Here is a 27,077-nt window from a genome sequence, read left to right on the forward strand (position 1 = left end):
CTATATCGCCCAGCCCTAATATACACACATATATATGTACATACATTATATATATATATATATATACACACACACACACACATATATATATACATATACATATATCCACATATATACATATAAATATATATACACACATATATATATATATACATATACATGTATAGACATACATATATATATATACTATATATATACACATACATATATATAAATAACACACACACACATATATATATATACAGTATATATATATACACACACACACACACATATATACATATATATATATATATATATATATATGTGTGTGTGTGTCTGTGTGTGTGTATATACTGTATATATGTATAAATGAATGCCATTAAAAAAAACAGCAGACATATCAGCCCCTTAAGTCATCCAGCAGTTATTATAAAATCATAAAATAATATTGCTGCATATTTTCAACAGTCCATTTATGATGACAAGTATACGTAGGACGGAGCTGCAGTGCGACCGCCTCCTTTCTCAAAGCCATTGTTCTCCACGCGTCGCCACCATGTCGTGGTGGAGAGCCTTGTGTGTTCCAATTAACCTCAGAGCGATGCTGTCGGGAGCCTCGGCTCCTGGTAGGTTCAACCATGGCGGTAAGGTCGAGGGGGAGGTTCCAGGCAAAGCACAATCCAAAAACCTCAACTGCGGAACTGGCAGAGGATGACGCATCGCCCCCGGCAGTAAAGGCGGATGAAGGTTAAGGGTGCCTCACTGTCTACTGGGTGCACCGTATGTGTTTGGCTACGGGAGTAAACCCCTAACGACAAATCTGTTGTGAAGACCCGCATCAGGCAGCCATCAACAGACCGGTGTGCTGGCAGTCTTCTGCAACTCCTTCCTGCAGAAGGTCGTCATGAGCTTTTCATGCCACTGGAAGACGTAGGGGGGAGCCAAGGTAATGAGGGTAGTGACTGCGCACCACTTCCTTCACTCTAATCTACTCCTTGCGCAGGCCTGCTCCAAACACCCCCACCCCCTTTTCCACCCCATCCCCTCCCCTCCAAGTCCTGCGGCGATGGAGAAGGGTGGCAGATACAGGTCAGGATGTGACTGGGAGTATCTAGCCCCACTCTGCACGCAGGCGGCGTGGGATAGACGGTCGCTAAGGTCCGGGACGGAACAGCGCGTCTCTTCTGCAGCTCCCCACGTGACTGAGCAGCCCCACCCTGCTCACCCTGAGATGGGAAGGGCCTAGAAAATGTGGCCTAAAAATGGTCTGTTCCTCCACTCCCGGGCAGCCTACCGCAGCTGCCGGGTCATCCCCCCATGCGGTCGAAAACACAACAATAAAACCCGACTGACACTCACACTAGCGACTTGGAACCACCGTACGCTTTTGGATGTGCGTGATGATTCAACTCGTCCCCGCAGAACAACAGCGTTGGTGGCGCACAAACTGAACAGGTATAACATTGACATTGCGGCCCTCAGCGAGACCCGCTTCCATGGGGAGGACTCCATAGCCGAGGTGGTAGAAGGATACACTTTCTTCTGGAAAGGGCTTCCGGAAGGCTCCTGTCGCCTCCATGGTGTAGGCTTCGCTGTGCGGACCTCCCTACTTCAGAAGCTTCCCGTATCTCCAGTTGGCCTTAGCGAAAGGTTGATGACCTGGAGGATTCCCCTCACCAATAACCGTTACTGCACCCTCATCAGCGCCTATGCCCCAACACTGATTGCCGACCCTCAATGTAAGGAAGAGTTCTATGCCTCCCTGCACTCCGCCATCCGCAAAACAGCACTCAATGACAAGCTCATCCTTCTAGGGGATTTTAACGGAAGAGTGGGCTCGGACAGTGTACTGTGGAGGGAAGTGATGGGTCGGCACGGTGTTGGCAAGCTCAACAACAATGGTCTCCGTCTTCTCACTCTATGTTCTGAGCATCAACTGGTCATCACAAACACATTGTTCCAACTGAAGAACAAGTACCAAACATCCTGGCAACACCCTCGCTCTAAACACTGGCATCTCCTAGATTACATCGTCACCCGCCACGAGGGCAGGAAGGAGATGCGCATCACTAGGGCCATGCGTGGAGCTGACTGTTGGACTGACCACAGCCTGATCAGAACAAGAACACCACCTTCCAAGAGGCTCAACTGCGATGCACTGAAGTCCACGCACTGTGTCAACCAGCTCAGGAAAAAGGTAGCAGATCAGCTGTTCAAGATACCTGAAGTGCCACCAGATCTGGACACTGGACCTACCTGGAGCACCCTACGCACTGCCCTCCACCAGGCGGCCGTGGAGTCAATAGGGTACACCAGAAGGCGATATCAAGACTGGTTTGACAATAGTGCGCCAGGAATCTATGACCTGCTTCAGGCAAAACACAAGGCCCTTGCAGCTCACATATCAAACCCTCAATCCACCGTCCTGAAGGCTCAGCTCATCCGCCTCAGAAGTGAAACCCAGCACACCCTCAGAGCCATGGAGAATGACTGGTGGACACAGAAGGCCCGCGAAATAAAACATCACGCAGACACCAACAACTCTCATGCCTTCTACGACTCCATCAAGTCCATCTATGGCCCACAGAGGAAGAACATCAACCTAGTTAGATCAGCTGACGGCATCACTCTCTACAAGGACAAACAACAGATCCTGGACAGATGGGCTGAGCACTTCAGGGTACTGCTGAACACCACAAACCCTGTACAGACAGATATACTCTCTGACCTCCCATGCCTGCCCCCTGTAGACTCGCTGGACTCCTCTCCCAGCTTCTCAGAGGTACTCAAGGCCATCAAGGGTCTGAAAAAACAACAAGAGCCCAGGCCTTGACGAGATCCCGGGAGAAATCTTGAAGCACGGTGGATACCTCCTGCACCGCAGAATGCACCAGCTGATCACTGCTATCTGGTCGTCTGAAGTCATCCTGCAAGATTGGAAGGATGCTATCATAACGATCTATAAGCGCAAAGGCGACAAAGCAAACGGCAGCAACAGCAGAGGTATCTCCCCATTATCCGCAACTGGGAGGGTGCTAGCAAGGATCATGTTACATCGAGTAGCAACTCATGTAACCGAAAACATCCTGCCCGAATCTCAATGCGGCTTTAGACGTGATCGGAGCACCGCAGACATGATCTTTGTTGCCAGACAGGTACAGGAAAAATGCAGAGAACACCACAAAGACTTATACATGGCTTTCATTGACCGGTCCAAGGCCTTCGATACAAGGTTCTGCAACCTACTGCGACAGCTACATGATGGTATGCAGGCCTGTGTGAGCAACGGCGGCCAACAATCCCCATTTTTCATTGTGGCTGTGGGGGTCAAGCAAGGGTGTGTCCTTGCCCCAACCATATTCAACATGTTCATTTCCACTGTCACCCTCCTGTCCCATAAACACCTGGACCCCACAGATGGGATTCAGATACAATACCGGCTGGATGGTAACCTTTTTAACATCCGTTGCCTCCAAGCCACCACTAAACCCACCACCCAGCATATTCTGGAACTACAGTATGCAGATGACTGCGCTGTACTTGCACACTCTCCTGAGTCTCTCCAGCGCGCACTGAATGTGGTAGCCTCCAACTACAGTGACATTGGTCTTCAGATAAACACCAAGAAAACACAAATGCTCGTGCAGGAGTTTACTCCCCAGCCAAACACGCACCCATTATCCACCGTCCCCCACGTCACCTACCTCGGTAGCACCCTGTCGCCATCCTGCACCATTGACGATGACGTCCAGGCCCGTATTGGCCTGGCTTCTGCTGCCTTTGGAAGGCTACGGTCCAGGGTTTTCCTGAACAGGAATATAATCAGCTCCACCAAGACAGTCGTGTATAAGGCAGTCTGCCTCTCCACGCTGCTCTATAGTTCCGAAACTTGGACACCCTACCAGAGGCACATCCAGAGTCTCGAGGCCTTCCACATCCGCTGCCTCCAAAGGATCCTAGGTCTGTCCTGGGAAGACAGGGTGCCCTACACTAGGGATGTCCCGATCCAGGTTTTTGCACTTCCGATCCGATACCGATATTGTTTTGCACTTCCGATCCGATACCGATACTGGCCGATTCGAGCATGTATTAAAGTTTAAAGTTATTTAGCCTACTTAGTTGTCAGATCCAAAAGGGAATAAGCGGTAGAAAATGGATGGATGGATAGTTGTCAGATTCACGCTGAAAAGGATTTTAGTACTCTTGATAACAACTAGCCAGTTGAATTAGGTGAGTTTGAATAATACACAATAGTTGGTATTCAAGGATAAACACAAAATATCAAAAATTATACATGACAAACAGAAATGGCATCATTAAACAGTAAACAAGTGAACAGTATAAAGTGCAAATAATGATGTAAACATAATTAAAAAAAAGCAAAACACACAAACAACCTGAGTGGGATAAAATGTCTATAACTCAGCATCAATACTTGCTCTTGAACAAGTGTAAACTTAAAAATATATATATATATATTTCTACACACTGCCTTCAATTGTTTGCCCCAGTCAGGGGCGGAAAACAATTGAAGTCCAAACATAATGGGGAGATTCTTTCTAACAAAGACGAGCACTTCAAGATGCTCAGGTGTCAGCCTGGTCCTGTGTTCATCATTGATGAGTGCTAAAAAGCCTCTCACTCGCAAGAGTCATTAAAATGTCTTACAACTATACCACCACGCTTGACTTTATTGTGGCATGGTTTGCACTCCACCTGCTAGTCTGCACGTTTTTTCTAGATGTGCGAAAAAGACATAAAATAGCTGTCGCTAAACAGTTTCAGTCTAGATCTGGGGACGGGAACCTTTTTGGCTGAGAGAGCCAAGAAGCCAAATATTTTAAAATGTATTTCCCTAAGAGCCATATAATATTTTTTTTTAACACTGAACACAACTAAACGCATGTATTTTTTAAGTAAGACCAACATTTCCAGAGTATAATAAGTCTCTTATTCTTTGTAATAACATTGTTATTCTGAAGCTAACTGTGGAGGGGGCGTGGCCTGCAGCAAAGCGGGATGTTGCCGGGACCGGCCTCGAAATCAACGACAGGTGCGTAGACGGCCCACCTTGGCCTTTTTATCTAATTACCTGTCGCTCTGTTATAAGCAGCAGCCAGGAGGAGAGACAGGGTTGGGGCTGGGGCTGGGGCTGGGGCTGGAGCCAGAGCGTGAGTGAGGACGAAAGAGAAAAAGACAATTGCTGTAAAGCAACAGAGAAAAATAAAACAAAACAATATTGGAACCCTAAAACAGGCTCTTGGTGGTCTGAAGAAACCCCAGGAGGGCAAGCCCCACACTAACCAATAATAAATAAATTACTTCTTACCATTAACGCAACTTCTTGAACATAAAAATGCATGAGAATGTTTTATATTTTGAACGTTGTTTTTAACACTGTGATTACAAGTGGAATTATTCATTACTTATCCTGTTAAGCAATGTCAGCTCAGATTTATCCGAGAGCCAGATACAGTCATCAAAAGAGCCACATCTGGCTCTAGAGCCATAGGTTCCCTACCCCTGGTCTAGATAGTCTGTTCTAAATAATTATATTTCTACTATTGCCCTTTGACTTTCTATATCCTGTGTAATGTATTTCATGTTTGTGTGACATCCTTATTCTTGAACACTGCGTGAGTACAACTCTGTTTTAAGGATGTATTTATTCCACAGTGTGCCTGTTTGGGTCCTCTAAATTCTCTACTCTGATCTCTTTTGTCGCCAGCTCCGTAGCCCCACTAGTTCTTTGCTAACTGACACACTTACAGCACAGACAAGTACATAAACTTCTTATACAAATAAAAAGGTAAGAATAAAAATCATTTTTTAGTGTTATGAAAATGAACTTGTTCCTGTTATTCCCTCAATTAGCAACCTATATTAACATTGTAACCTTACTGCTTCAGAAACAGAACCACTGTGATTAGATTACGTTAGATGGAACTTTATTGATTGCTTGGGCATGTGCCCCTAAGGAAGGGCATCACTGTATCTAGTACATAAGACAGTCTATAACATGTGTAGTAAATAAAGGATAATGGTAAGAACAACAACAAAAAAATACACAAATCAAAAAGCCAAACAAAAATCCCTCTCATATATATTGTATCTATAAGCTCCAGAGAAGCAGCATCCTCATTACAATAAAATGCGCACACAAAAAATGTGTGCGCAATCAAAAAGTGGTGCTTGACTGCCTTATTTAAATGATTTTTTTTTACGACCGGCATTATATACCTTCCAAAGTCATATTATTATGCTCTTCAACCAGTGTGTGATAATGTTGAACCAACAGCCCAAACCTATAAGATGTAAAACCTTTTCTGCAATGTAGAATCAAAATATATAGACGACAGAAGCTATTTTTAAACATGCTGACAGTGCGCTGTAGGAGACGATGGACCATCTTAACAGAAAAACCATAATAATAAAGGCAAGAAAACAACAAAACGAATCAATTGTAATTGTTTTAATCAGCCACTTAAGTCATTTATTTGTATCTTCTCCTCTAAATATTGTGGGTGTTCTGCTTATTCAATGAGACGGACTCATTAAATGGATTGCACTCCTTAGTCTGCTTACCTCAGAGACGCAATCGTTGGCTGTGCTATTAAGTTTGCACGCAAACCTTTAGTATATCAGGCCCTAAGCCGACAATTAGTAACCATGTAAAAAAGACTAGTGCATTTAAGTAAATCTATATGTTTAGAAGTGAAAAACAAAACATCAATTAAAAAAAGTTATCTGGTACATTCAAAAACACGATTAGAAAAGGCTTTACCTGAATATGCGTAGGAGAAAGTGGGGTAATACCAGGGTCACCTACACTCTTTGCTGGTGATGAGTTTGCCATTTCATCTGTAGAAGAAGAAAAAGACAAACATAAAACACACAATTACACACACGTCCATTCATTTATATTCAACGGATGGTCCCCCTTGGGGTTGCCGGGGTTGGGGGGGAGCCTATCCCATCTGCACTCGGGCAGAAGGCAGATTACACCCTGGACAAGTCGCCACCTCATCCTCGGGCCAACACAGATGACACAGACAACCAATTACACTCACATTTACACACTAGGGCCAATTTAGTTTTGCCAATCAGCCTATTCCTATGTGCACGTCTTTGGAGGTGGGAGGAAGCCGGAGTACCCAGAGAGAACCAGATAGTCACAATTCAGGTTAAGTATCACAACACATTGCAGTCACACAAGAGCAGGGTTTACTACAGTTTCACATTGACTCTTTTAAGGGGACTGCAAAATAGGGTTGTGCAATATACTGAATACACGATACAAATGATAAACGTTTGGTCAAATATAGAGTTTTTAATATCATCGTCATATTAAGATAATGCATGTTTATCAGATCAAATCAAATCAACTTTATACTTGTCATACATAAAATAAATGCAACACAAAGTGCTATACAGCAGGGGTGGGAAAACTTTTTGGCTAAGGGGCCACATTGGTTTTGTGTTAATAGCATCGTGGATGGCCAGTTGTGCACTTTGGAAATTATACATAAAGTGACCAATTTGTAACTAATGGGCGGTCTCGTCATTCCGACCACAGAGCAGAGTTTTACGGACCCATTGTGAAGGGTTATACTCCGGACAAAACATCGGCCCTGGAGGGAACGTCTCCCCTGCGCTCCCCTGACCACGGTCACCCCTAGTCAATAGTGTGCAAACAAATATGTATAGCCATTCGTACTGTAAGTGCCTGCTGGTGTTAATGTGTATGTTAGTGTTGTTTATATTTCCCATGGTCTGTGAAGACAACATGTCGGTGAAGAATGAATAAGTGTTGCTGTGTCAATTGAAGCACATAGGAAATACTTGTTGAAATTGGGCCAGTTTGCATAAAATTGGCAATAAAAGCTATAAAAAAAAACATCAGACTTTTTTTTGTTTTTTTCTGGACGCTATAATACATAATATTACATTATTTTGTTAGTTGTGGCGGCTAATATGAAGACGTGGTGCTCCGCCACAATCAAATACATGAATGGGAAACACTGATTATCAGACACAAAAACACATATCTTTTTTTTTTATATACGATTTTTAAAGAGAATAAACAAAACGCTTCAAAGATGCGGTGAATAAGAGTCACTGTTGTAGCCTTTAAAGCCCTCTGAAATCCCTTCAAAACCCTCCAGCAACATTCTATATACACATTGCAAGTCTATATATAACGTATTTTATTCTATATACACATTGCAAGTCTATATATAACGTATTTTGATAAATTTTATCATTTCCGGGGGCTGATTTCTTCTGCACATTGATTTCTGTTTCCATAGCAGCGCACGTCTGACTTCTGGCAAAAAATATATGTTTCTACTTCTGCAATCAAACACAACTGTGTGTTGTAATTATGGCAGCTAGACTTGATAACAGACAACTAAGATGACTATTTTTGGACAAATGAGTCGCTGCAACCTGATACTGCTGCTTACGTTTTAGTACAAATACAGTACATCTAGCACAGCTGCATACAAACAAAACATGGGCTAATACTTTACAGATACGGTAATATGATTGTTCATGTTTTTAGTCAGTAAAATTGGTGTCGCATTGCAATGTGTTGTGCATTACAAATTCAAACGCGTTTGGTGTTGACGTAGAAGGTAGCTTATCTCTTGCCGTAGCTAGCTTTTCCGGCTGATACCACAGCATGGCTATGTGTAACTACACTGGAAAAAAAAAAAAAAAAGAGTTCCTGAGTGTTCACTCTTACAATGAAAATGTCTGTACAGCTTGTTATACGGGTTACGGAATGTAAATGAAGTATCGTTGACGCTTTTTAAATGCGTTTTTAAAGTGATTTAGAGGTAGAAGTGATTGCTCCCTTAAGTTGCATTGCTAGCCACCTTGAATGTGCCGATTTTATGTAAAAAAGTGGAAAAATAAATAAATGTGTTTTCTTGTCTCTCGTAAGGAATGTGAACAATAGACAAAATTTAATCAAAAGAGCAGTTTCCCTTTAAAGTACCAATAGAGTAGGGAAAAAAGGTTGACAGTACAGTAACTGTGATTTACTGTATCGATTAAACCATAACAAATTGTATTTACAATCCGCATAGTATGTAACAAGACTTAAATATCACAAAATGCCACAATTTCAGACGGTCATTTTGAATGTTCCACTTTCTGCACTCTGAACATATCAGCAGATTGACCGTATTGGAAATATGCAAAAAATTTGAAATTGATGGAGCTGTCTATCATTCACTATCCCCATATAAGACATGAACACATTTGTTTTTCATAAATGAATAAATAAGTAAAAAGTCTGCTAACAATGGAGTCATGGGGGCTCTCTAGTTCACCCAGAAAATTGTCTAAATAATCATCCAAAACCCACAAACAATGCACTGTTTACATATCGTGACTTCAATATTAAGCGCTAAGGGAGACAAACTATTTTTAGAAGCGCATTGATAACCAAGAGCTAACGATAGCCTATGCTGCACTGGACAGTAATGTAATTATAAAATTAAACTGAATATTGCGATAATGCAACATACGTTGCATTATATGGATGTCCACTGCCATAAACTGTAACTGTAAAGAAGAAGAAGCTTATGGTGCATGGCAGCATTGAGCCGGTGTTTTGTCGATTACCGCAACCCATCAATATCTGCAACCCACTGCTACTGCGCATAAGCGAAAAAGCATATATTTCAATGTTTTTCTTTGAACAAAATATTCATCCAAAGCAGCTCCCTAGCGTAGAGTCCTCATGTAGAAGTTTTTACTCCAAAAGAAAGAAGTAATTTAAAATTATTTTGCATTCATTGTATCTTCTACATTTACATTTTAATCACGGTTTAAACAGGAATTTTAATTTTGTAGGCAATTACAGAGTGAGTAGAAAGTTATCTCAGGCCAATATGTAATAACTAGTCCCCGAACCCACTGCTGAGTCCTTGAATCCCCCCACACAACACATTGGATTTTTTTGCTCCATCCTACGTTGATTTAGTTTTGTTTTTTTAGGGCGCACAACAGTGTGCAGACACAGTTGCACCAATGACACAGCGCTCATCAACCAGCTAAAACAGTCCGACTTCCACCAGCAGGGCACCATTTTCTAGCCGCTGCACTTCCTTAATAAATATACCTAAAAATGCCTGTCAAAATTTGCTTTTTGTTTACCATTAATTCCTAAACTACAAAAGCACTTGGATAGCGCAAACCTGCACCGAGGCATCCCTGATGTACAGTATACGCCACTAGTAAACAGAGGTCAGCAAAAGGCCGTAGATCAGATCTAGATATGGCGCCATCTGTTTCCTCTGCACAATAGGCAAAACAAAACATATTTATTGTGGTTATTTTCAGCATTATTTTCAAATTCCAGGAAACAAAACAAGACCAAAACAATATAAACCTTGATTAAAGGCCTACTGAAACCCAAAACTACCGACCACACAATTGCAATGGTAATGATGAAATCTTAACATTGAAACATGCCAATGCGGCCGGTTTAGTTTACTAAATTACAATTTTAAATTTCCCGCGGAGTTTCTTGTTGAAAACGTCGCGGAATGATGACGCGTACGATGACGTGTGTTTGTGACGTCTCGGGTTGTAGCAGACATATTAGCCCAGTACAACACGCGGCTAAAAGTTGTCTTTTTTCATCGCATAATTACACAGTAATTTGGACATCTGAGTTGCTGAATCTTTTGCAATTTGTTCAATTAATAATGGAGACTATAAAGAATAATGCTGTTGGTGGAAAGCGATGGATTGCAGCTGCCTTTAGCATCCTGCAGCTCAAAAAGGCAGCTGTGATCTTGGCTCCTCCATTGGCTTCTCTCAGAGACACTGGCGTTCACCGCAGCCCTCCAACTTTCAGGTATGACTTTACAATCTCACTAAAACACTATTAAAACAATAAGCAGACAAGGGATCTTCCAGAATTATCCTAGTAAATGTGTGTAATTACATCTGAAACACCGCATGCAGCCGCCTGGAGCCGCCGCCTTTTCTTTTTTCTTTTTTTTTTAATAATCTAGTAATTCACTCTAAACGTCCTCATCCACAAATCTTTCATCCTCGCTCAAATTAATGGGGAAATTGTCGATTTATCGGTCCGAATAGCTCTAGCTACTGCTGGCTATGATTATAAACAATGTGAGGATGTGAGAAGCCCTACAACCCGTGATGTCACGCGCACATCGTCTGCTACTTCCGGTAAAGGCAAGGCTTTTTTATTAGCGACCAAAAGTTGCGAACTTTATCGTCAATGTTCTCTACTAAATCCTTTCAGCAAAAATATGGCAATATCGCGAAATGATCAAGTACGACACATAGATTGGACCTGCTATTCCCGTTTGAATAAGAAAATCTCATTTCAGTAGGCCTTTAACCTAAAATGCATAGATGGTTGTTTATATATACTGAACAATGACATAACTACTTTCAACAATAAGTGCTTTGACAAGCTCATTTATGAATAGTAAAAACTAGAAAACTACTTGATCCAGGAACTATTTCCGACAATTTCTGAGAAATGCATTAAGATCCGTCCATATCGTGTTGCTAAAGAACATACAAACCCTGACAAAAAAAAAACTAATTTACGGAGGTAATAACAGCAATTCTACAATGGGATCGTTATTAAATATCAAAATCGGCATTTAAAAATGTTTTTTATGTTGCTAACAGACAAAAAGTTAACATGCAAAAAAGAAAACTCCCGACGATGGTAATAATAGCAACTCTACAATAGGAGTGTTATTGGATATCCGAATCGGTGTTTAGAAACATATTTATGCTGCTCACTGACAGACATAGTAAACCTTGCGAAAAGAAAGTAATAATTACAACTCTACAGTGGGGCCGTTATTTGATAGCCAAATTGGAATTCCTAAACAAAAAGTAGCATTTTTCTATGTGGCTGAGTAGTTCAATAGACCTCACTATCGAGTTATGCAAGTAGTGCTTTTTTTGAGGAAGCTGCCAAATTTGACAGAACACTGGCAATGTCCTGTTGCTGCCATTTCTGCTACTGCTGCTTCGGGTCTCCGCTCAGAGTTATCCTACATTGTAAATAATACCTGTCATCTGGATAACAGGAGGATTTAGCCATGAATCTAGACGTTGTTCATCTGTAACATTCAATTTATATCCAGATATGGAGACGAACACACTACAACAGAAGACAAGTGTCTGCAGGCAGCAACGTTTTTTTACCTTTCGCAGGAATTATGAATAATTCTTCATCTAAATCGAAGTTATTGACATCCTATCAGTCATCATGCAGTAAGAGCAGAAAATGTACAATAAGCAATCATTTTACTGTTTGTATTTTTTGTTTAGCACTTAGCGATAAGGCCACACGATGCTTAGTGTTTCACTTAAGCTGCATCTGTTTAGTACACAGCTTTTAAAACATTTTCCTACTTTTACTTTTACTACAAACCCGTTTCCATATGAGTTGGGAAATTGTGTTAGATGTAAATATAAACGGAATACAATGATTTGCAAATCATTTTCAACCCATATACAGTTGAATATGCTACAAAGACAACATATTTGATGTTAAAACTGAAATACATTTTTTTTTGCAAATAATCATTAACTTTAGAATTTGATGCCAGCAACACGTGACAAAGAAGTTGGGAAAGGTGGCAATAAATACTGATAAAGTTGAGGAATGCTCATCAAACACTTATCTGGAAAATCCCACAGGTGTGCAGGCTAATTTGGAACAGTTGGGTGCCATGATTGGGTATAAAAGCAGCTTCCATGAAATGCTAAGTAATTCACAAACAAGAATGGGGTGAGGGTCACCAATTTGTAAACAAATTGTCGAACAGTTTTAGAACAACATTTCTTAACAAGCTATTGCAAGGAATTTAGGGATTTCACCATCTACGGTCCGTAAAATCATCAAAAGGTTAAGAGAATCTCGAGAAATCACTGCACGCAAGCGATGATATTACGGACCTTTGATCCCTCAAGCGGTACTGCATCATAAACCGACATCAGTGTGTAAAGGATATCACCAAATGGGCTCAGGAACACTTCATAAAACCACCGTCAGTAACTACAGTTGGTGGCTACATTTGTAAGTGCAAGTTAAAACTCTACTATGCAAAGCGAAAGCCATTTATCAACAACACCCACGAACGCCGCTGGCTTCACTGGGCCAGAGCTCATCTAAGATGGACTGATGCAAAGTGGAAAAGTGTTCTGTGGTCTGACGAGTCCACATTTCAAATTATATTTGGAAACTGTGACGTGGTGTCCTCCGGAACAAAGAGGAAAATAACCATCCGGAATTGTTATAGGCGCAAAGTTCAAAAGCCAGCATCTGTGATGGTATGGGGGTATATTAGTGCCCAAGCCGTGGGTATCTTACACATCTGTAAAGGCACCATTAATGCTGAATGGTCCATACAGGTTTTGGAGCAACATATGTTGTCATCCAAACAACGTTATCATAGACGCCCCTACTTATTTCAGCAAAACAATGCCAAGCCAGGGAGTGTGGGTATTTTCTTGGCCCGCCTGCAGTCCAGCCATGTCCCCCATCGAAATGTGTGGCGCATTATGAAGCGTAAAATACGACAACAAGACCGCGGACTGTTGAACAACTTAAGCTGTACATCAAACAAGAATGGTAAAGAATTCCACTTTCAAAGCTTCAACAATTAGTTTCCTCAGTTCCCAAATGTTTATTGAGTGTTGTTAAAAGAAAAGGTGATGTAAAACAGTGGTGAACATGCCCTTTCCCAACTACTTTGGCACCTGTTGCAGCCATGAAATTGTAAGTTAATTATTATTTGCAGAAAAAAAAAGTTTATGAGTTTGTACATCAAATATCTTGTCTTTGTAGTGCATTCAATTGAATATGGGTTGAAAAGGATTTGCAAATCATTGTATTCCGTTTATATTTACAACTAACACAATTTCCCATCTCATATGGAAACGGGGTTTGTAATTAGGCTTGCTTATTATTTTTCAAAATGGCTCAGGAATTTCTGTGAGATTGAAACTATTTTGATCATATCTTTTTATTGTATTGTCCTTACTTATTGTAAGTCTTTCAGTGCTATGAATCAGACATATAATAATAGCCTCAATATAGAGGAAACTTGTTTTTCCATTCTGCTGGTACTTTAAAGGCGCGTGACGGCTATTAGGATTTTGAGTGAAGAGGATTTGAGCCTGTTTGAAGATTTAAAAAACAAAGTATCCCTTAGGGCTGGGCGATATGGCCTTTTATCAATATTTCGATATTTTTGGGCCATGTCACGATGCACGATATATATATCGCAATCTTTTGCCTTGGCCTTGAATTAAAACTTGATGCATATAATCACATCAGTATGATGATTCTATGTCTCTACATTGAAACATTCTTGTTCATACTTCATTAATATATGCTTATTTCATGCAGAGAGGGAAATCACAACTAAGTCAGTTTACCAAAACTGTATTTAATAAACAGTTATTAAGCAGTGGCACAAACCTTCATGTCATTTCCAAAACAGAAAGCTATTAGTGCACTTTTGTGCATGATGTTACTAAGATGACTTATCAGAACAACACTAATTTAAAGTGCAGTTTTTGTACAGAACACCACCACAATAGTTTAAAACAAAAACAGTGCACTTTTGTGCATGATGTCACACAAGATATTTCAATAAGTGTCAAATAAAAATGAGCTGCATAATAGGAAATCCAATAGTATTTGTCCTTCGCTATGTGGTAGGTTCCTGCGGACGTTAACTTTTTCTGTTGTTGAGTATTTTTTTATACGGTGTTGATCTGGAAATAGTTGCTTTGGCATATTTTGGGTGTGGCACCGAACGGAGATGTTGACATGCAGAGTTTCAAGCACTCCTCATTCTCTAGTGGGTGACTTTTCAAGTGATGCTACATTAGCAGTGGTGCTACTTTGTGTAGGGACGCTTTTGCCGCATAATTGTTCAACATCTTCCCACTTGAATCCAAACCACCGCCAAACGATGGACCCTGTGCTGTTTGTCTTGGGAATTAATTAATTCATTTGTCAAATTAATCGCGATCAACGATCACGGTCGCTCAGCCCTACTTAGGAGCTGTGTTGTAATAACGGCGTTACTAACAACGTTATTTTTTTCAGTAACAGGCCGTATAATTAATTACTTCTGCTATCGTTGCAACGTCGAACCTTAAACAGTAAGTTAGTGTGGCTGACAGGGGGTTTAGGCAAAATAATAATTTGTTTAAGGATTTATGCGGCTTAATGTATACTGGGTGGCACCGTGAGCGGCAACCCATCAGCGTTCCTGTTCTGTAACCCTGTACAATCTTGAACGGGTTTGTGCTGAAATGTTTGTATTGGATCGATACCAAATTTGTAGTATTACCCAAAACTTATGTAAAGTATCCAAACAACAGAAGAATAAGTGATTATTACATTTTCACATAAGTGTAGATAGAACATGTTAAAACACAAAATAACCAGATATTAACAGTAAATTAACAAATTACATTATTAATCCATCCATTTCCTACCGCTTGTCCCTCATAATTTTAACATATTGTGTTGGAAATGTCAAAATATGTTGATGGATACAAAATATAAGGAGAAGCCAAATTAGGGGCCTTTGTAACCTGTTTGCTTACTTACTACTAAAAGGGAAGGTGTCTAGTATGTTCACTATGTTATTTAATACCAAAATTCTACAATCAATCAATCAAGGTTTACTTATATAGCCCTTAATCACAAATGTCTAAAAGGACTGCACAAGCCACAGCGACCTCCTCGGCTCAGATCCCACATCAGGGCAAGAAAAAACTCAACCCATTTGGAACGACATGAAACCCTGGAAGGGACCGCAGATGTGTTCTGGCACTAGTGTATGTGCTTTAACTGTGCTATACTGTCAATGGCGTTGCGCAGGGCATCGTTAAAGTTGTCAGTGAGATTATTGATAGAGCCCAGATAATTTGGGAATTATGTAATTACTGAAGGCAGTAGACCGGCAAGAGTCGTAGTAGTGACAGCATTAATGTTGCGGAAGCTAAAGCATTGGTTATTAGCTTGTTGACAATGAGTCAGAATTTCAAATTTTATAAGGTAGTGATCAGACATACCTTTGCGTGGGCTTCTTTATTATTTGTGGAAGACCACAGCTGTCGACTATAGTCAGGAGCGCCACAAACAGAGGGTCAGAAGGGGTTATCATATAAATATTAAAATCTGTCATTATAATTGTATTACCTGCGTGCATCACTTGATCAGCAACAAACTAAAAATTCACTGATAAAGTTCGAATAGGGCCAGGGGGGATAGCTAACAGCCAGATGGAGAGGTAGCGGTGGGACAGACCTCATAGTAAGCACCTCCAATGATTTATATGCAATACTTAGGTTAAGGCTACGTTTTTCATTGGATATTCTTATTTTGATTGCAAAAAGAAACATGTTGAATAACTCCTGTTAGAATAAAGTCACTAATAACATTGTTTGTGGTACCCTCTATTTTTAAAAGAAGCAAAATGTATCAAAATACATTTTGGTATCGGTATCAGTACCAAAATATTGGTAACCCCACTTACTGTAACCCCATATAAATAAAGAGACTTTGAGAGCAAGGGTAATGCTTGATCAATCAGTTTGTAGAGTCAAGAGACAGAATGACCTGAAATACAATTTTCAAACAAGGTGTGTTTTGATGCATCGCTAACGCACCGTAATGAGTGATGTCAGATGGCAACTACAGACCTGTCAGTGGATGCTATCTTGTTTCAGAGCAAATTTATGTAGTGTTATTTTACTTAAATGTTTCACTTTTTCGAGTGAATTATTATTGGCCTGTGGGTTATTGAATCGCAAAGATGGCAGTTTTCGTAGCCTGGTAGAAGCGGTCGTGAGTAAGTCTGTTCACTTCAAACTGACACTAATTCTTATCAGGGTACATGGCTTTGAGGGACTTTTGAGGAGTAAATATTGTTGCGTTACAATTTTTTTGTAGTATTGCTTCCTTGTTTGTGATTATTCCAAGGTGATTATACTTGTCTTTTGTTATGCGTTACAGTGGAACCTAAAGTGAATGTGACAGCATTAAATAATAATAATTACAAGATGAGTGAACATGTGAATATTTTTAGCCACCATGAATTGTCTACATTTCCTACAATACGCTGCACGATTAAAGAACTGCTAGATAATAATTATGCTATTCCCACTCATCTGTTTTGCAAAATGCTGACCAACACACTCCATTGCTCTCACTAAGGCACAAACCATCAACTATACCAGAAATCATATTCACCTGCTTTGAGGTGCTACCATTAAATAGTCGGCACCTGGTCTATTCAAAAGAAGTAAAAGTCAGCAAGAACTTACTTAAGAAATGACTATGACATTTAAAAAAAATTGAAGCTTGTCTCCATGCGTGTTCCATCATTTTGTATTTGTCTGGCTTAATAGCTTTCACTGAAAGTGTTCTGTGAATGCACATAATAATACGGTAATCATTTTGTCAAACTTATTATAAGCATCTTGTTGAATTGTCTCCCAGCAGGACATTATGCTATCCAATCCTTTTATCTCCTTATCTTTTCTCTTGTCCTCCCCTATGGAGTGAAGGAGTGGCCTCAAGTTCCATACAACACTTGCTGGGCAATTACAGGACCAAATTACAGACCACCTGTGGCTAAACCCATCTCGACAAATCCAGTTTGTCTCTCAGCAGGCTTGGACGTCCATTCCCAAAATTCCCCTTCATAACCTCTGCTTCTGCTTTTGAAACAACTTCTGGATTTAACTCGCTGTGCTAGGACTTTGCTTCGTAGGTCAACAATGGCAAGTTCTGTTAACTGTCTAATATTTTAGTAAAAGGGTCTACTGAATGTTCCCTCCAATCATGGGATAAAACATATTTTTGCTTAGTTAATCAGTACCTTGATGGTTTCAGGATCGCGCAAATTCATGCAAATTCATGCAAATTCAACCAACCCCCATGAATTTGTACGGCCTCAAAACGTTGTCCAATGCCCACAACTTTCCTGTTATGGCCAGTCAGCGTAATTTTCACCAATCAAATGTGTCTTTGAGCAGCACTCGTGAGCGACACTCAAACGCAAACGTCAAATGTCCAATCAAAACTACAACTAAGTAGGTATATGAAATACAAATAAATAATATATAAAACGATATGACTGACGAAATCAATTGTACGAATTGTTCATATAAAGTCAGGCTTTTGTCCGCAATATACAAGAGTCAGAAAGTTGTTTTCTCAGTAAATTATGAATTGATGAGGGTAAATAGTTAAATTTTGATGTCATTTACCTTCGTTCCCCTCATGCCTCCTTTTTTCCCCTTTTATCCAACAAAGTGTAAGTGATCAGCAGCTTAATACTCTTGCAAATACGTTTCACAGAGGCCGTCCACTTCTCGTAGCTTCGCATATCGATATTAAAAGTTTTTAAAAAACAATGAACTGCATATAGTTTGAAGACTACGACTGAGTAAAAACACTGCAAAATAGGTTCACTGATAAGCATTCTTCAGCACACAGATGCCACACAAAAGTTCCTGCAAATCGAAAGTTTCATTAGTTATTCTTTCTCTTCATTGTCAAGCATTTTGTAATAGAAATACACAAGCTATGGTAAATAAACAAGTCGTCCAGCCATTTGTAGTGACGCTTGTGCATTCGAAAAATAAGTTTTTGGAATGCCCCCAACGGTGTTTAACCGATCAGCGTTTGACAGCACAGCCAGACCCCAATAAGGTTCGGGGAACCTTTAGAAAGTCCCACAGAGCTGGCAGGAACTCTGAAAGTTTCTTCCGGACCCTTTCAGAGTTTGGGGACGGCGTGGCTAAGGTTGGAGGCGGTATAGTATGGAATATGATTAATTAGTATCGCGGTACTATACTAATACCGGTATACCCTAGTACAAACACAGGGGAATTTTTATTTACCTGGGTAAATGGGAAAACTATTGTAAAAGTTCTGGCGGTGGAAATATATCAACTCCTTATTGATCAAACGGCACAATAGCCGTCCTCCCGTGTAGCTCAGACCTTCCTGTTCCTGTCCACAGCACTAAGCCTTCTGGGTAATGTGGTATATAAACATGTACTTCCTAATTTACAGATATTTGTATATTTATTTAAGCTTTATTTATCCAGGGGAAGACAATTAGGTACATATTTTTATTTGCAATGCTGACCGAGCAAAAAGGCAGCATTGAGTTGATAGATATGTTGAAGTATGAGGATAGTCTCTTATTGTCATACTTGCCAACCCTCCCGGATTTTCCGGGAGACTCCCGAAATTCAGCGCGTCTCCCGGAAACCTCCCGGTACAAATTTTCTCCCGAAAATCTCCCGAAATTCAGGCGGAGCTGGAGACCACGCCCCCTCAAGCTCCATGCGGACCTGAGTGAGGACAGCCTGTTCTCACGTCCGCTTTCCCACAATATAAGCAGCGTGTCTGCCCAATGACGTTATAACTGTAGAATGATCGAGGGCAAGTTCTTGGTTTCTTGTGCGGGTTTATTGTTAGGCAGTTTCATTAACGTCCTACCAGCGCAGTAACAACACACAACAACAGCAGTCGCGTTTTCGTCTACCATAAAGCAGTTTGTTTGCCGTAAACAGCAATGTTGTGACACTCTTAAACAGGACAATACTGCCATCCACTGTACATGCACCACAACACCTCCAGGCAACTTCAACCCTTTACTAATACCCTCCTCCATTCACATCCTATCCCCCCGGATTGTAAATAACCTAATGTAAATAATCAAATGTATTTCTAATGTATATACTTGTTCTTATGCTATCTGAACTCACTATGTTCTCTGCTCGCTGTACATATCCTACTAAGTAAGACCTATACTGTTTCAATGTCCATTTTTCTGTTGATGCAATTGTTGATGACTGAAGTACTGATATCAAGCAAAGCTCCTCATCCCAACCCCTGGATTGTAAATAATGTAAATAATTCAATGTATATACTATGATGATTAACTTGTGTGATGACTGTATTATGCTGATAGTATGTATTTGTACCCTGAATTGATTAACGTGGACCCAGACTTAAACAAGTTGAAAAAGTTATTCGGGTGTTACAATTAGTGGTCAATTGTACGGAATATGTACTATACTGTGCAATCTACTAATAGAAGTTTAAATCAATTAATCAATCAATCATGCATGTGTCAATAACATCTACGGCTTTTAGAGAAAGCAGTGCACAACTGCGCACACAACAGCTGTAAATATACTCCTCCCCTCTTAACCACGCCCCAACCACGCCACACCACCCGAAATCAGAGGTCTCAAGGTTGGCAAGTATGCTCATTGTATAGTCTGTCATTTTCCAACAAAAAAATATGTGCTCTGGATTACTGTCAACAGTTCAAAAATGCTCTTAACGTGCAGGGGTAAATCTGTTGGAACATAAAACAATGTTTAAGATGGATAAACACTTGTTAGGTGTAAAATATACACAGAATGCCTGCAACTTGTGGAGAACAGAGCAGACAGCAAACAATAAGGAAGTATTTAGTGGTGTTCCTTTCTGTAATGAAATGTATTTCCTACTATTAGTAATACCATTAGTAATAATGAAAGAATAGACTCATTTGATAAGATCTGAGTATTATTAGAAAAAGAACAATGATGGATCAGTCAACTAGTCACATACAACAAGAACAAGTAAAAGTGATTCTTTGTTGTACTATTCTTACAATTCAATTCATACAAACCCAAAAAATTGCCATACTGTTGGAGCTTTTGACCATTTAGAACAGTAAAGACGAGTAATTTGGAACTGTTGAACAAGTTTGATCAGATCAATTCGAAAGATGAAAACAAAATAGTCACAATCTAGATTGTTGCTTTTCCAGCTGAATCCTGTTTCCTTTTTCCTGAACAGCTTATGAAAAGCTCATCCCCCATCCTGGAACTCCTAAACTCCGACAGACCACCATCTAACTAAAACTGTGAATAGAATGATAAACTGCACATATTTTATGACTATGTTCACACCGCAGGCCAAAGTGGCCCAAATCACATTTTTTCTAGGTCTAATTTTTTCGGGCAGACTTTTTAAACTGCATGTAAAATATGATCTTTATGAGACGCCAGTGTAAACGCGCATATAGGCCCCAATGTGGCCTTGCCGTTACTTGCATGCACACTTCGATACATTAAAAACAAATGAAAATTAACAAGGATATCGCTACAGTAAAAAAAACAGTGTGTCCATATTACAGGGCGGTATAGCTCGGTTGGTAGAGTGGCCGTGCCAGCAACTTGAGGGTTGCAGGTTCGATTCCCGCTTCCGCCATCCTAGTCACTGCCGTTGTGTCCTTGGGCAAGACACTTTACCCACCTGCTCCCAGTGCCACCCACACTGGTTTAAATGTAACTTAGATATTGGGTTTCACTATGTAAAGCGCTTTGAGTCACTAGAGAAAAGCGCTATATAAATATAATTCACTTCACTACAGAGCCAACCAATGTTAACCTAAATATGGTATTCGGATATTTATGTAAAGTAAACCAGCTCTAACAGTATAGTTAAAAGTCGGTGTTAAGTCATTCATGCAAGCAGTTTCGAATTCAACTCTACATCGTGTCAATCAGTAATTGACACTTTGATCCTACATCTGGTGACTTTTGAAATCCTCTTCAATTAATTAAACAATGCCGAACAAAACTGATTTAAAATAAAACAAATAATCCACTTCAGAATGTTAGTTTGCAGTTCTAATTAAAGTTGGCTTTTTTTTTTTACTCCCTTTTTATCGCTCCTATGAGGCAATGACGTCATCTAGCAATTTCTCGCGACTTTTAGAACAGCCAATAGCTACTTTCCTTACTGAGGAGGTTACAACACTATTCAGCCCCAGGCATCCTTGAAACATTGCATCACCATATTCACTAGTGTGGAGCAAATTTCAGGTGAGTAAAGTTGATATTCCAATGCTTGTATTCTTAATTAATATATATTTTTTCTCACTAAGCAGGGTACAGTATGTACTGTATGATGTTGATCATGAAATGGTTGAAACAGTCTTTGCATTAGCGTTCATTAAGTGAATTGTGACTCCAGAATATCTACTATGATGTTTTTCACAGACCCCAAATTAATTGAGCGGACTAATGGTTGGTAAGTTTATTTATAGTATACTGCAACAGTAGACATGCGCTAGATGGTATCTTATTTTACTTTATTTTCTTAACTTACTTTATTAAACAACATTAAAAGAGAGCCACATTTGACACATATACAGCAATTACCAGAACTGAATGCAGTGTTTACCCCAGAAAATGTGTTAGTGACTGTGATAGCAGGGACCCTGCCATTCAAAACTAGGCTGCTAAATTACTAATGATTAATTTAACTATAGCTGAAAAAATAGTACAATACCAATAGGTCAGACTATTTATCCCTAAACACCATGGAGTTCATTTAGTTACATTATCATATTAACTATCGGAGACAGCTTCAGGAAACTCTTCATTTAACATATTGTCGTTTTTTGCTGCTTCAACACAGAAAAAGGTAAAGTGAAATAACTTAGTTGTTAACTGTAGGTCAATAATGCTTGTCTTTCTCTCAGACATACAGGGTTTTGCTGTCCGTAACACACACACACCGCACAGTGAGCTAACGTTACGTTAAAAGCTAATTAGCATTCACCTCAAGGACTGCGAGCAAGCTGAGCTGCCGCTTATGTTTTATAGAACGTCAACGGGGTCATAGTGATGTTACTAATAGTTGACTTGGAAGTAGGGCTGGGCGATATACGATATAAATCGCGGGTTTGTCTCTGTGCGATATAGAAAATGACTATCGTAATATTCGAGTAGACGTTCTCACGCAGTTGTTGTAATGTCACATACTGTTACGTCATAGGTCACATACGTACACGCCCTCGCTAACGTTAGCTGTGATGCTAGCGGGTTGTTGCGAGAGAAAGAAAGTGCGAATCTCGTAACAAATGAAGGAAGAATTAATTCCCAAGAAAAACAGCACAGGGCCCGCGACCCCGAAAGGGAATAAGCGGTAGAAAAAGGATGGATGGAACAGCACAGGGCCCATCGTCTGGCCGTGGTTCGGCTTCAAGCGGGAATATGTCGAATAGACAACTTTAATTTGTCAAGTGTGGGGCACAAGTGTTGCTACCAAAAGTAGCATTACTGTTAATATATAGCATCATTTGAAAAGTCACCTGCTAATAACTTTAATAAATACAGTTTTGGTAAATTGACTTAGTTGTGGATCGTGAGATCGACAGGCGGATCGGTGCGGCGTCTTCAGTAATCCGGACGTTGTACCGATCCGTTGTGGTGGAGAAGGAGCTGAGCCGGAAGGCCAAGCTCTCAATTTACCGGTCGATCTACGTTCCCATCCTCACCTATGGTCATGCGCTATGGGTCATGACCGAAAGGATAAGATCACGGGTACAAGCGGCCGAAATGAGTTTCCTCCGCCGTGTGGCGGGGCTCTCCCTTAGAGATAGGGTGAGAAGCTCTGCCATCCGGGAGGAACTCAAAGTAAAGCCGCTGCTCCTTCACATCGAGAGGAGCCAGATGAGGTGGTTCGGGCATCTGGTCAGGTTGCCACCCGAACGCCTCCCGAGGGAGGTGTTTAGGGCACGTCCAACCGGTAGGAGGCCACGGGGAAGACCCAGAACACGTTGGGAAGACTATGTCTCCCGGCTGGCCTGGGAACGCCTCGGGATCCCCCGGGAAGAGCTAGACGAAGTGGCTGGGGAGAGGGAAGTCTGGGTTTCCCTGCTTAGGCTGTTGCCCCCGCGACCCGACCTCGGATAAGCGGAAGAAGATGGATGGTAGGATGGATGGACTTAGTTGTGATTTCCTTCTCTGCATTAAAGTTTAAAAGTAGCATATATTAGTGCAGTATGAACAAGAATGTTTTAATGTAGACACATAGAATCACCATACTGCCGTGATCATATGTATCCAGTGTTCATTCAAGGCTAAGGCAAAATACCAAGAAATATATCGTATATATATAGGGACGGCGTGGCGCAGTGGGAGAGTGGCCGTGCGCAACCCGAGGGTCACTGGTTCAAATCCCACCTAGAACCAACCTCGTCACGTCCGTTGTGTCCTGAGCAAGACACTTCACCCTTGCTCCTGATGGGTGCTGGTTGGCGCCTTGCATGGCAGCTCCCTCCAACAGTGTGTGTGAATGTGTGTGTGAATGGGTAAATGTGGAAGTAGTGTCAAAGCGCTTTGAGTACCTTGAAGGTAGAAAAGCGCTATACAAGTACAACCCATTTATCATTTATTTATATCGCGATATGGCCTAAAAATATTGCGGTATTAAAAAAAGGAAATATCGCCCAGCCCTACTTGGAAGTGTTTATTATAATTTGGGGAGAGTCCGCTGCCTTATGCTTACCTGCTGAAAACATATTTCTGCTCACTCCACCACAGGAGCACTGACTCCATGTGCTCTGAAAACGAACTGCTGATTAGCTGTTACATGCGCTGTGAATACGCACTGCTAATTGGCTGTTACCGCTCTGCGTGTAACCAATCAGATGGTTCTGTGGGTGGGACAATGCTGCAGAGACGTACTGACAGAGGCAGTACGAAGCGGTGGCTCTTTGTTAAGGCGGCTGCCATAACAAAACGCTTCGGGAAACCCTAGATTGCTGAAGCATCTTTCATCAAAGTTAACCTGTCTTCATACTGGGGCTGGGCGATATATCGATATACGATATATATCGCGGGTTAGTCTCTGTGCGATATAGAAAATGAGTATATCGTAATATTTGAGTAGACGTTCTCACGCAGATGCGGGCATTCAGGCTCTTCTCCCTCTTTCCTGTGTCTCCTCACAGACAAGCAGGCGCACATTCATACGTCACTTACTGTCACACCATACGTATACGCCCTCGCCCAGCGGAGAGGTAGCGGCGTGGCTAACAACATTAGCTGTGATGCTAGCGGGTTGTTGCGGAGAAAGAAGGTGCGAATCTCGTAACAAATGAAGGAAGAATTAATTCCCAAGAATAACAGCACGGGGCCCATCGTCTAGCGGTGGTTCGGCTTCAAGTGGGAATATGTCGAATAGACAACTTTAATTTGTCATGTGTGGGGCACAAGCGTTGCTACCAAAAGTGGCATTAATGCTAATATGTAGCATCATTTGAAAAGGCACCTGCTAATAACTTTAATAAATACAGTTTAGGTAAATTGACTTAGTTGTGATTTCCTTCTCTGCATGAAAGTTTAAAAGTAGTATACATTAGTGCATTATGAACAAGAATGTTTTAATGTAGACACATAGAATCATCATACTGCTGTGACTATATGCATCAAGTGTTCATTCAAGGCTAAGGCAAAATATCGTTATATATATATCTTATATAGCGATATGGCCTAAAAATATCACGGTATTAAAAAAAGGCAATATCGCCCAGCCCTACTGTACTTCATACTACACCAAATGCTTAAAAAATGTCTTAACTATGTAATGTTTGTATTTTATATATAAACACCCGTTTTTAGGCACATTAATAGGTAACTATTTGTTGACTGTTTTCGTAGTCAATAAGTTTACTCTTTTTTTAAATGAACAGAACATGTTGCTGTGTGTCTTGTTTAGCCGGGAGCAGAATGTCAGGCTGTGTAATATTACACTTGATGACTTCCTAAAAGGTCAGTCTAAACGTTAAAATAAAACAATGTTACAATCAAGATTAGGTGTGTCGAGCCAATATTAATATCAAATATTTGTCCAAAATCAGCATGTTTTAAATTATTTCAGCTTGCATTGAACAATGTTGCAAACTAAAACTGCACATTTGTCATTATAAACAAGTATCACATAATTATTATTGGGTAGCATGTACACACACAAGGGATGTCCCGATCCAGGTTTTTGCACTTCCGATCCGATACCGATATTGTTTTTGCACTTCCGATCCGATATCGATACTGGCCGATACTGGCCTATCCGAGCATGTATTAAAGTTAAAGTTATTTCAATCAATCAATCAATGTTTATTTATTTAGCCCTAAATCACAAATGTCTCAAAGGACTGTACAAACCATTACGACTACGACATCCTCTGAAGAACCCACAAAAGGGCAAGGAAAACTCACACCCAGTGGGCAGGGAAAATTCACATCCAGTGGGACACCAGTGACAATGCTAACTATTAGAAACCTTGGAGTGGACCTCAGTAGTGGGAACCCCCTCCTCCCCTTTAGCCTACTTAGTTGTCAGATTCATGCTGAAAAGGATTTTAGTACGCTTGCTGATAGCGGGGTGTATAAAATAGTCAGTGTTTGTCATGGATGCAAAGGATTATGGGTATTTGCTGTGTTGCGTTTATGTTGTCATTCTTGTTTGGTGTGGCTTCACAGCGTGGCGCATTGTATTAAGAGTGTTAAAATTGTTTATATCACAACCATTAGTGTACTCTGTGTCACCCAGTATGCCTTACAGTCGTGTGCGTGTGTCTGCGGAAGCCACACAAAACATGTTGCTGGACTGACAAGCAGATCGTACATGCTGTAGAAGGCGACAAAGCCAATGGCCTCATAGCACGCCCTAATACTTATTAACTAGTTGACTGCCAGCATTCGTTCTAGAGAATATTTGCGTGTCCTATTGTCTTCTTCGCCTTGTGACACGGGTCCTAAATTGCTCTTTGAATGGTAAAGGATACCGATCCCTGAACCATGTATATCAAATATTTCCGAATAGTTCAACCGCCACCCGCCCGAATCTAATTAAAATCTAGTTTTTCGTCATGTCACCCGCCCGACACGCGGTTTATCCGCGGACTCCGCGGATGAGACCGCAAACCGCGCATCTCTACTGTGGATGTTTTGAAGGTGTTCTGGAAAATGCGGAATGGAGTTTAGGGAGCAGCAGAAGAGTGGAATGTATTATTTAAATCGGTGTGTTGGAAAACACGGACTGGAGTTTTTTTGAAAACTGGATCTGGATCGGCATTTTCCCATGCCTTGCCGATACGCATTTTTTGGCAAATATCGGCGGCCGATCTGATCCAAATATCGGATTGGAACAACCCTAACACACACACAAAGTCTCCAAGGCAGAA

General features: G+C 40.8%; 1 protein-coding gene across 8 annotated transcripts in view; it reads right to left on the reverse strand.

Moving 5' to 3' along the window:
- Window positions 1–27,077, reverse strand: part of hspa12a (heat shock protein 12A) — a 143,326-nt gene that overhangs the window by 84,829 nt on the left and 31,420 nt on the right. For 4 of the 8 annotated variants that reach the window (XM_061911033.1, XM_061911037.1, XM_061911034.1 and 1 more), the window contains exons 2-3: window positions 6,767–6,843; window positions 5,075–5,140 (exon numbers count right to left, since the gene is read on the reverse strand). In XM_061911033.1, coding sequence (XP_061767017.1) covers window positions 5,075–5,140; window positions 6,767–6,843 — 143 coding nt within the window. The remainder of the gene's footprint in view (window positions 1–5,074; window positions 5,141–6,766; window positions 6,844–27,077) is intronic. The other 4 variants (XM_061911038.1, XM_061911036.1, XM_061911039.1 and 1 more) reach the window with 1 other exon arrangement.

Source organism: Nerophis ophidion, linkage group LG09, assembly GCF_033978795.1.
Source record: "Nerophis ophidion isolate RoL-2023_Sa linkage group LG09, RoL_Noph_v1.0, whole genome shotgun sequence".
NCBI classification, from domain to species: domain Eukaryota; kingdom Metazoa; phylum Chordata; class Actinopteri; order Syngnathiformes; family Syngnathidae; genus Nerophis; species Nerophis ophidion.